The 12,679-nt window shown below is 41.2% G+C and overlaps 1 protein-coding gene across 11 annotated transcripts in view; it reads left to right on the plus strand.

Annotated features, from left to right (window-relative positions):
* Nucleotides 1-12,679, plus strand: part of arid1b (AT-rich interactive domain 1B) — a 173,377-nt gene that overhangs the window by 24,166 nt on the left and 136,532 nt on the right. For all 11 annotated transcript variants that reach the window (XM_079693227.1, XM_079693230.1, XM_079693231.1 and 8 more), the window contains exon 2: nt 1,017-1,217. In XM_079693227.1, the coding sequence (XP_079549353.1) occupies nt 1,017-1,217 (201 nt within the window). The remainder of the gene's footprint in view (nt 1-1,016; nt 1,218-12,679) is intronic.

Raw genomic sequence — 12,679 nt, forward strand, 5'->3', positions numbered from 1 at the left:
AGAAACAGTAGGAACAAAATGTCATAAATCACACATGATCCTACACGGCAGAGACAAAAGGGAGAAAGCATGAGAGGAGAGATAGAAGAAGAAGAAGAAGAAGTCCACATTATCTGCCCCGGCACACAGACAAACACGTCGCTACGGGTGACGGATTATCATTAGCCGGACGCACTGTACTGGAATTTTCAGATGGCTCAGTGAGACCCCAAACAACCTCTTTAAAAGACTCTGAAATACTTACAATGGGATAAATCGCCCATGACACCTTCTCTTTCTTCTCTTCGATTGTTTTTTGTGTTCATATAAGAAGCTAGTTCCGAACTTCGTGTACTTTGACTGCTTCGCTGCCTTGAGTTCCCTCCTGGGATTCAAACTCCAAATGCCTCGTCACCATTGTAATGTACAGTTTGAACCCCTGCCATACTCTCAACACTTAAGTGTTTTTCTTATTTGAATTCAGAAGAGCATGAACACTAATGTAATTATCAGTATTCCTGCCAGTGAGCAGTAAGCAACAACATGCAAACAAGCGAGCGATCGCTGCGCGGCGATTACTGGCACGGCTGGGCTGTGGTTGTGGGAACAAGGCCATAGAGTTTTTATTGCTCTGGCTTCCCATCGCTTTAAACAACATTTACAACACTTTTAAAAAGCCTTTCAGACATTAAAACAAAGATACAAGCTGTAGGTTTTAATTAAATCATTATATTTTGGCCCTACTCCAGCAAACTTAGCTCCTGATAGCGTTACGCAATAAACATCTTTGCTTACTTAATTCCATTTGTAGTTCATTTATGAACTGTACACTTTAATTTAAGGCTTTTGCTCGCTGTACTGTTATAAGATAAATCAATGGCGGCTGTGGTTTGTAGTGCGTGCACTAAGTGGACTTGTGTCCAACTTGGCAGACTCTAGATGAATAATTAACCAATCACGAAGCATCGTCGGGAATGAATGTAAATTATTATCCAATAAGAATAGCATATGATGAATCCCTCTTTTCTCCGCAACAGGTGTCCTCCATGGACTTCATGGCTATGAAGCGCTCGCAGCTGTACAGCATGGCCAACAATGCCTACTCCAGCCAACAGCAAGGGGGCGGGCCTTACCCTCCAAACCAGCCATACACATCGCCTCCCCCGCACAGATATCCAATGAGCATGCAGGGGAGGCCTCAAATGGGCATGGCCGGGATGCAGTACCCTCAGCAGCAGGTATGTTAACAAACGTTTTCGTGCAATTCATGAATGAGCCCCCTCCCCCCTGTGGTGCTGAACCAGATCATTTGTAGCTGGTATTATTAGCGATATTGCTGCGGGACATTCGCTTCTCGTGATGGAACATTCTCCAGTGGTTTTCCCCCTCAAGGCTTGGCATGTTCAATTTGAGATCCGGCCTAAAATTTCAGGCAGCACATCTCTCACGCGCCGGCATGTGGTGGTGTCACTCCTGTTCATCACTCAGATTCCCCTCAGACTCCCACTGGAGCGGGATGGGTTTGATGCTGTGTGTGTGTGAGTGTGTGTTTGGTGGGGGGATGGGATAGTGGTATGGAAGTAAGCATGTCCATTCTTCTTGGACTAGGTGCTTTAATATATATTCATTTGCTTCTGAACTGTATTAGTGTGCTTGTTTGTTTGTTGGTTTGTTTTGTTTGTGTATGCATGTCTGTTTGTTTGTGTGTAGTGGAATGCTTTCTGTGTAGCCAACACAGACACACACACACACACACACACACACACACACACACACACACACACACACACACACACACACACAGCCGACCCACGTCACAGTCTCTCTGTGCAATACAATAGGCCTGTGTTGGAGACAATAGCGCTTCTGTCTGCTTTATTGAGTCTTAAGTAAATCCCATTTGGACTGGAAGATGTGTTGGAGGGAGAAATACAGGAAATGTATGTATGTGTATTAAATTGTGTGTACTATATGTGTGTGTGGACTCGGATATGTGTGTCCCACATTTCTGGCAGATCACAAACTCCTTCCGTCTGACAAATCTAGCTCCATCAGTCTGTAGTGAAACAGCAGTGCTGAGAGCAACAGTGAGAGACGGGGGAGTGTCCCCCGCTGTCAGTGCCTGCTATATTTAGTCAGCCTGGCCTGCTAGTCTGGACACCTCTTGTTGGGGCGAGCGAGCTTCCACACATAGCAAGTCCACAAAGAAAGAGAGGGAAACACAGATGGACTGACAGTTAAACTTCCTACATTGTCTTAGAATATTCTTCAAATGTGTGTGGAATGCTCATGTTTTTATTCATAAAAGAGTTTCTCACCTTTAATATGTTTTTTTATATGGAATATGAAGAAGAGTCAAAATGATATATATATATTTTATTACTGTAATTATTTTATGTTTGTTTATACTATTTTAGTTATGATTTTTATGAACGCATATAGCCTGTACACTCAAAATCAACACAAGCAAAAATAAATAAATAAAATAAGTTTAACTTTATTTTAAAGTTTCAATAGAGAAATAGACGGCTTAAAAAGCTACAAAATATGTAACACATTCACAGCAATAACTAAACATAGGCTGAAGCCAGGACCACTCATGCCTACCTTTATCACTATACCAAAACAAATTAAACAATGATGACATCATCTGCCAAATATGTTCAAATATTTAAAGCTGTAATTGACTCTATTCAATTCCAATCATTTTGTCTGTCTGGCCACGCTGTGCTCTGAAGTCTTTACTGAGCCTTCGTTACCCAGACTGCAGATCTAAACCTCATCTGACGCATTTTGATGATGTCAACAAACTCTCAGAACGAGCATTATTGAGGAGGCTCAGGGCTTTCGCAGCATGAAATACACACAATTGGGAGTGAGTGGGGGTGTGTATGTGGAGACAAGCTGTGCATAGAGAGTAATGACGTACAGTCAGTCACGCACAGAAATACATCCCTGTTCCTGCTCCGTGATGAAATCCTCTGGCGTATTAAATAGCCCGAACGTAGCGCTATGGAACGTAATTAGTTCAAATAGAATTAGTTGTTCACTCTGGCTGTAGCCATGGGAAATGCGCTTCTAAAGTTTCTAATTATCTGGCTCTGGCTTTAAAAGCAGCACCACCGCATTGCCTATCTGCAGCCGGTGAAATCTAGCTCACAGTAATGAGTTCGGAGGAGGAGGTTTAATTCCACATTCTCAGATGAGCGTAATGAGCCTCACCTACAGAAAAGCGGTCAGGGGTCTGATCGGGGGGGGCTGAAAATGAATGCCCCAGATGTGCACTGCATAATATGCTGTATATCGAGTCTTAAAGTGACTAATAATTACATTTCAAGAGATGCAGCAAACGCAGAGATGGACATAATTGCAGCTGTGTGTGTAGGAGGATAAATCCCCCCTTTCTTAACCTCACATGCTAAGAGACTGCCCCAGGATCAGCCGCACAGAACATTCCCACCGTCTTCTTGACTGCGGCTGCATCAGCAAGGGGGATTGTGGGTGATGTAAGACACGGCACACACAATTCCCCATGATGCATTGCGCTTCAGGGCTGAGACCTCAGCTTGTTACAGCCAAGCATGCTGGGATGTTGCCAGGCAACGTGACGTCAACAAAGATGTGCGTGTACGTCTATCTCTGTGATTACCCCAAGACTGTGTGTGTGTGCGTGTGTGTGTGTGTGTGTGTGTGTGTATGTGTGTGTGCGTGTGTGTGTGTGTGTGTGTGTGTGTGTGTGTGTGTGTGTGTGTGTGTGTGTGTGTGTGTGTGTGTGTGTGTGTGTGTGTGTGTGTGTGTGTGTGTGTGTGTGTGTGTGTGTGTGTGTGTGTGTGTGTGTGTGTGTGTGTGTGTGTGTGTGTGTGTGTGTGCGTGCGTGTGTTTGTGAGAGTGTGCGTAGTGGGTTTTAGCAGAGGAACAAAAGGTCCTCTTTGACTGTCTTTCATTATTATGATTAAATCCTGCTGAAATTAAGCCCCACTCATATTAAATAAAGACTCCATAATAATACATTTCATCCACTGGAGGTATTGGATATAGAATATGTATAAATGTGTCTCCGTCTTATTGACAACACTTTCATATCGTCGAAATGTATCTTTGTAACAGCTTGGATTTATGTTACTTGTTCACTTACAATCATCATAGGTATTTTATCCTTTAATTAAAGGGAAAGTTATTATTTTGTAACTTACCCTAAATGAAATCTGGCCATACGTTTTTTTGTCTTTAACCATAACCCCAGAAAAATAACGATTACTTGAATTTAGTCAAATAAGACATCAAATCCTCAAAAATGGTTATTAAACAAATTTAAGAAAAATCCACAGACCTCTTTATAAACACTTATTTACATTATTTTCTGCCAGTAAAAAGTCCCTATGAAAATTGTTGACAGCAGAGGGGTAAGGCTATTTATGTTTGACGCGTTTAGTACCACAAACAACTTCATAATTACCCCCTAGAATCTGGGGATGGGGTCAAACATTTCTGACGACTGATGACAGATTTCTGGTGACAGATATCAGACCAAAAAACACTGCAGCATCTTTTTGTGTTTGTGTGTGCTGGACACTAACATCATAAACACAATAGGTAGCTAGACCCTACCTTTCATTACACATCTATGTCAAATATACTATATCCACGCAGTGACATTTATATATTCAAGCACACTACATGCTGCATTGACACGTTCACGTATCCATAAAAAACCATGTGGAGGAAGCCAAGAGCCAATACAAAGACCTCTCTTAAGATTAATTTAAACACTGTGACTCAACTGCTACCTTAATATGTTTTTCTACAGTGCTGTTGGTGTACATGTAAATTGTGTAATTCTTGAGTTCAGAAATATTTCTTGGGAACTTTTTAACTGTTAAGGCCACATTTATTGAATTATTCACTGTAGCTGTGTCTGTTTCCTCAGTCACACATATGCCTGCATAGAGAGTATGCACAGGATCATACATGCACTCTCACACACGCCGTGACACATTATGAACAGTTAATTTCACTACCAATTAGCTACTCTCCTCATGGCCCCTTTCCTTGATCCAGCCATAGAAGGCAAGCACAGACACTGATCCCACTGTTGATGTCTGAGATTTAAAAAAAAAATCTTCCTACTAGCCTCCAGCGAATACACCTAGAACTTGCATTAGGTGTAGTCAGCTGCATCTGCATGCATGTGAAAGAGTGCTGGTGGAGAGTTTAGGTCAGGGGTATTCAACTCAAATTCAACGAGGTCCAGTTAGAAAAATGTTCCCATGCAAAGGTCCGGAACATCAAAATGTCTAAGTTGCTTTATGAATTAGTGTGATATATATTGAAGTAGCTGTAGCTTTATCAACATCTGCATGTAAACAACAACCGACTGCCAATCAAATAAAGAAAGTACAATTCATAAACAACAATATTTATTGTCAATTAACATCAAACTATACAGATATACAGTAAGTACTGTGGATATGTGTAATGTTCCTCTCGGGCTGCATTTACAAATAAAATAGAGAAAATAAATAAAATAGCTTTTGAAAATATGTGCATCTTAAAAGTGCTTAATTTTAGATAAATAAAATAAAGTGTAGCAGCAGCTTGAGTTTCCCTTTTTCTTTGTTTACCGTTTCACATCATGACTTAACAGTTTCAGACGATTATAGAACAATATCAGTCTTTACACATCATAACAATTGAACAGTTTTAAAGTTTCTCTTTCTGTCCCTCTTATATTGCAGTCCCTCACTCACTTTTTTTTAAATTCAGTGCGAGAAGTGAGCTTGAGCTTGTCCTGCCAGGAGTTTGTAAATCTGGGCTGAAATGGTGTCAGGGCTATTCTCATACACATGCAGGTGCTCATTGGTTACAGTGATGCAAACACAGGTATGGTGAAAAAAGAGAGAAGTATTCGAAGCAGCGTAATATACCATCTGACAAAGGCCTGTGCTATAATGCTTCAATGAACTGGCTATTCTTTGTAATATACTCAGATCAATAGGAGACAGAGATGTTAAGTTATAAATCAAGGGTTTTTATTATTATTTACAGCAGGGGCGGGGAACCTTTTTCCTTTCAATTTTTACAACATCCTCCGAGGGCCGTACAAATTGTTGAACTCAACCTCCGCTTAAAAAAACTAAAAACACAGCCCATTCATTCTTTCATGTTGTGCAAAGAAAAAGCAACCTCTTAATCCAGAGATCTCACCATGACTCGCGCATGCATGCACGTGCACGGTTGTGGCATGACCACAAAAACAGAAAGATATGGACACAAGATGTGTGCAAATGTATTTAGCATCCTATCCATGTGAACATGATTTAAGCGTGTGGGGGGGGGGACCTAACCTCCTCTAGGGGGTTCCGGGGGCATGCTCCCCAGGGAAGATTTTTTTTTAAATATTGAAGTTAAAAGCATCAATCTGGTGCACTTTGAGAGCAACATGAGGAGATCTATGGATTCAGCTCTCAACATTCATATGAAACAGAACTGTAAGCAGATTTTTATTTTTGGATATTTTACAAATCACTCCCCTTTTAAACTCTATTCTTGTTATTTTTAACAACTTTTTTGTTACTGTCATATAGTATTTTATACCTGTTTTTAATTTAGTCTCATTAATAACGATAACGATAATAATGATCATATCAAGGTGTGCCTTAACCTCACTGAGCTGAGGTTATTTGAGCCTCTCAGGAGAGAGCTCTCTTCCACCTGGTTGTAGAAAAGCTCTTTAAATTTGTTAGCATAGCTAGCTAACCAGATGCTGATAACAACAGCTCGCCACTGTGCTTACAACTAAAGACACAGCCACGCAAACACTGCGGCATGTGTACGGCTCCTTATGGGTACTGTAATATTTGAAGGGCTGGAGCGGCGTTCCGGTGCTCTCAGCACTGTGTTCAAGGAACCTGTCCTTGGCCAGGAAAAACAGGTACTCGCTTGTTTAATTCTTTTTGCGGTCTAGCTTTCTTCTTCTTGTTTGAAGTGAGAAGTTGTCCGTCACCAATTACACAACTCACCCAGATCAGCGTTAAAAAAGCGGGAGGTGCCGAAAAATCCCCTACAGTATTAATGTATTGATTATAGGTCTGGGTCCGTATAGGTCGGCGTCTGGGTCCGGATCCAGACCGCGGTCCGCCTGTTGCCGACCCCTGGAGGTGATGTGTGTGTGTGTGTGGAGTGATGGGAGCCAGAAAAAACACATCAGCTTAAAAAAGAAAAGAGGAAGTGGAAGAAGAAGGCTGGTGTGTTGGAGACACGAAGAAAAGCGTCTGTTAGGGAAGTGGAATGAAGTTGAAAGCAAAACAAAAAAAAGACCTAGCCAATTCTTAGCGTAATTTCCTGTGATTTCAAAGTTGGCAGACAAGAGAGGAAAAGGAATTTGAAGGAAACGTTAGTGTTTGATGTGAAAAGAGGGGAGGGGTGACGGAGGGGGAGAAACAAAGAAAAAGATATCCTGGAAAATGAAAGAAAGGGAGAAATAGAAAAAGGAAGGAGTGTGCATGTGTGTGTCTATATGGAGAGGGGAGGGGTTGTCAAGGAGTCAGCCAGAAACCATTAGCAGTGTTGGCTGTTTGTTCCTTTAACACTCGGCCAACTTAATGGAAGCCAAGCATTTAAAGTCAAGTGGAAATGTGGCTCAACTGCTGCTGGTCACTCCAAAACCCACTTTCACAAGCATGCTGTCCTTCTCTACTTAGTATACATGTGTTCAAGTCACAGTTTGCTTACAAAGCTTTTCAGGAATCCTCTTTGTTCAGTAGTGGTCAGCTGGTAAAGAAGGAAGGAAGAAATATATATCTGTTTCTTTCAAAAGCATGCACTCCAATCAACTGGGCAAGCTGTGTACATTCCTGAATAATAGGCAACATTTCAAGATGTCTTCCTCTTCAGTCACTTCATGTGTTTAATTTCTGCATTACAACATGTTTTTCAAATTGGTTTTCACAACAGCTTACCACTTGATTAAAACCAGTGTCATGCAACTGTCAGTATAAAATGTTATGGCTTTTAAATATTGCTCTAGAGAAGCACTGTTTTCAATTGAATTATAATAACAAAAATCCCTATAGTTGTTCTGTCTTGTGGTTTGGTAACAAAATAGGCCTTTGCGCTTCAACATGTGACAGTAGAAAAAAGCACAGGTGTTAATATTCAACGTAATGATGGCTGCATTCCAATTCGCTTCGGTCTCAGGGTCTTGGTATCATTCATGCTGATTTATGTCCCACTGTCCTGGATTACTGAGACACTTGTATAGAGTGGAGCCATCATTAGTGTTATTAGTAACACCTGTGTTTTTCCTACCAAAGAAACTGAAGCAGCTGAAGGGAATTCAGCCATCGTTAACTCAAATATTCAGACCTGTGTGACATAACTACAGTAACCAAGTGTCCTTCATGGAAAATATTGATTGACAGGTCTCTTTATGCCTAACCAGAATAATGAGACAACAAGCATTTAACTCAATCTTGCCTTTGCTAAAAATTTGTGAGTACTTATTATGGCCAGAAGAAATAGTGATTGGGCTCTTAAGTTACTACTATAACAAAAAGCTGTAAAAATCCGTCCAAACATCATCTTGCTGACGATCGACTTCAGGGAGTTAGATGGGTAATTTACGACATTGATTGAGCCTGGGTGGGGGGGTTCCTCACTAGTGGAGAGAGCGAGGGCCACTTGGAAGCACTTAGGGGCCCCGGGTGCTGGGGTTGTCTCTGGGGTTAATGCAGCCAGCGCTGCTGCCTCTGACGGATGGCTGGGAAGCCCCAATAAATCAGCTCCTCTGCCAGGAAAGATGGAGCGAGAGGAGGGGTGGAGGTACAAAGGGGACCACTCCAGCCTCGTCACCACCCTCCCCTTTTTTTAAAAAAAGGTTCGCTGTTCAAAGTACACATCTGAACCAGGCTGATACACACAACACACACTTTCTGCCTTTCTTCTGCACAACTCCGGACCATGCCAGCCCACGGGACACTGGGCATTTTTTACCTCACACTTAAAAAAGACATTAGGGGAGAGAGGGACAGAGAGGGGAGGAAGTGGGGGGTAAAGGAGAGGAGAGAAAAGGATTCACAGAAAGGAGGACCACTCTATAGAAAGTCTGATTAATTAAGGGTTCCTCTCTGGCTATAGAATAGATGAAGTTTCAGGATCGATTAATTAGCAAGCTAGCCTATGCATGTCAATGGCTCTAATAGCCTGCTCTCATTTGTAACTTTTATTACCCCACTGCTGTGGAGCGGCTCTCAGCCAATCAGACTCCACGTGGATGCGATGTTACGTTGCCATTAACTGGAATGGGGGAGGGGTACTCCCCTCCCATTTTCACACAGCAGCTGAAGCAACACTATCAATTATATAAATGTAAAGTGTGTGTACGCTAGATCACACATCAATGAAGATGACAAAACACAGAATGGGACACGCATTAGTAAATTCTGTGTCCTATGTATAATATATATTGTGCTATGTGCGATATGATTCAATGGATTTGTAAGCCATTAGTGAAATTACAAAACAAGCTGTCAGTCTTTTCTGTTGCATTAGTTGTATGAGCTCCAAACTCTGCATCATTCTCACGCAGGCAGGGGAAGTGATGTTGGAATTGAATTTAGTGTTGAATGCAGGCAATCGGTGTAAAACGTCAAAAAAAAGAGTGTTTTTGAGAGATCCAGGCCTGACGCTCTGTGTCTGCGGCACTCTATATGTGCCTATTGATAAGATAAAAGGGCAGAGAGATGAAAGTGGAGCGAAACTGAGGGAGCGATGACGAGAGGGGAAAGAAAGGCATGCTTTACGTCTCTGCCGAGTTAGTGGGGGATTAGTCGCCGCTCTAATTGGCTCAGCGAGAATTCATCTCGGTTTTCTTTTTAGATTAGAGATAGATTTCTACACAGGTCAAGTCTGCTGCAGCTTCTGCATTTCTGGGCTTCATTTGCGGAGCGGAGAAAGTGAAGAGACGTGACACACCATCAACTTTTGAAAACAGATCTGAGGAGGCTCAGATTGGCACGATCAAGGTGCTACCACATTCATACATTTGTTGTTAGATTGGGACGAGGAGAGAAGATGAAGACGGGGCCCAGTTTTATAGACTTTGGAGTCTAACTTCAAAGTACTTAAAAGTCACACCGAAAGAACTTGAATTAAGGTTGAGATGAATTGTATAAGTTACCAACACTTTGCCGTCACCGTTTGAGATGAGCACTAAGGATAATAAATACCGTACATAAAAAGTCTCTTAGAAAAATGTACTTATTAAAATAATACCTTAAACATACTGTAGCCTTGAGCTATTTTAAATTCCATTACACAATCTCAAGAGAATAAACTAGTAGGTACTAGTATTAACCAAATATAATGAACACTTCTGGAAGGTTAAGTTGAAAGAAAGGAGAGAGACAGACGGAGAGAAAGTGTTGCATTTTTAAGTGTGTTACAAAATCTTATATTGATCCCATTAGGGTTTTTAGATATTTTGAATATAATGTGTTATCGTACAGTTATGTATCCACATGACAAAGAATACATTTTATTTCATCATACACCCAGTTGCCAATTTATTAGATGCATCAGGCTCATAGATCAGGCTGCGAGAGAGGTGTTGAATCACCTTTATGGTCATTATTTAAGGTGCAGTTGGTGTTGCTGTTTAACTATGTTGCGTTATTCTAACTCGTTAACCTAAAACTTGAGTTCCCATTCACATAAAGTGCATAGTTAATTACTTATAGGGGAAATATATTTTGTCCAAACATCGGGCTGTCACCCAGAAGTTCAATGATAATTTCCTTTGTGAAATGTATCAGTGTTGACTTTTTAATTTACGTCCAGAATGAGTTAACATAGTTATTTGAGGCCAAACCATGATCTCTCATTTTTAAACCTTACCAGGCTTTGTGTTGGGTTTTTTCTTTTTTTATATACAATGTTATCCATTTTTTTGAAACTGCAATTTTACAGTGAGGAGTTATATAGGTAACTATAGCCTAGCAATGACACAAGCTAGTTGGACACAATAACAGAAACACCTTGCATTATAGTGCTTTATAGTTCTCTTTCAATATCTTTTATTTTATTTTCAGGTGAGACAATACAAAAAACATTAGGAACAACACAACAAAACATAATAAAACCCACAAAACAATAACAACAAACAATGACAAAAACAGACAAACAGTAGCAACCTACTACTCTAGTACTTTACAGTTCTAAGTCAAACCAACACCTCATAAAAGTTTGAACAAAAACGTATACTTCCAAGGTGTCATGTTAACATAAGCCTACCTGCCTGTAACCCTTTAACCCATCATCCTCACATTCCCAACTCCTGCTTCATCTCTCACACACCGCCCCACTCTGACCCGAAGCAACTCCACAATCCATTGAGTCACTCTCATTTAGCACAGCGGCACCTCAGAGCATCAGCATCCCAGGAAGACAGCCTCACAGCAGGGGATGTCAAATACCAGTATAATCTCCCGCGCTGATGTCGACCGCTAATGGTGAACAAGCGTGTTTCAACTAGAAGCCCTCCCTCCCTCCCTCCCTCCCTTCCTTCTCCCTGTTCAGATGTAATTGACATGAATCCTACACAAGTTCGAGCCTGTCATCGCAGCGAGCGCTGAAAAAAAGCTGGAATGATTGATCAAAAACACATTTCAGGGCTATTTTGCGCTGAATTTTTATGTTTACATGTGTCGCAAGCCTTCCTTTCTTCTTTCTTCCCTTTGAACTTTAATGATGATTATTTTGTATCTGTCAAAACAGAATTAAGTTCAAGTTACCTCTAGTATCAGGTAGACAAAATGTCCAATATAAACAATCAATAAATATTTCAGGTGATTATTGATCTATTTACCGTTTTCTTTGTGGCAAAGCCTTCAATAACTCAACATCTGCACCCTCTCTCCCTCTCTCATTCAGATCCATTTTTTATCCATCTCCCCAATGAATCACATTAGCTGTTGTTTTCTCTCGCTCTTTCTCAATTTCCCCTCTCTCTCCTGTCTTTCTTGGCCCCAGATTGGGGTCAGGAGTTTAGTAGGGGAAAAACATTTGGAGTCGATGGCATGGGGCCCAGAGCCTCTCGCAGAAAAGAAAAAAAAAGATCGAAAAAAGAAATCGCTGTTCACACACACATTACGGAGAGCATTAACCTGCCCTGCTCTGCCTCTCCAAATGTCTCCATTACGGCTCTGCTTGGAACAACACAGGCAGCGCTAGTCGCAGCCAGCCATCAATTGATGTGAGCAGAAAACTGAGAATTACAGGGAGGGGAAAATAAAGAAAGACAGACAGGGGGCAGAGAGCAACGTTTGGCAGTCTTCAGAAAGGAATCCGAAATGAAAATATAGAAAAAAACACAGCCTGTGTGTCTAACAGTCGATAGCTTACACTATCTGCTCGCTTTCACTCGCCGTCAACACAATGTTGATGTTATCACAGGGTCGATAAGTCACAATCTTTGAATAGACAGGCTTGTGTTTTCATTTGGGAATAAAAACTGCGGTTTATGAAGTGCTCTATGCTTCATACATTGAAAGTACCAGATAATACATCTGGAATTTGTTTTTCTTTGTTGAGTGTGATAGTGTTTCTGGGTTTACATTTTGCCTAAATCCTGGTTTCTATCACACCACGATTGAAAAATATATCCCTCACCCTTTTTGTCTCAGTCCTCCAAGGGCAGCTCATT

Source organism: Notothenia rossii (assembly GCF_949606895.1).
Source record: "Notothenia rossii genome assembly, chromosome: 7".
Taxonomy (NCBI): Eukaryota; Metazoa; Chordata; class Actinopteri; order Perciformes; family Nototheniidae; genus Notothenia; species Notothenia rossii.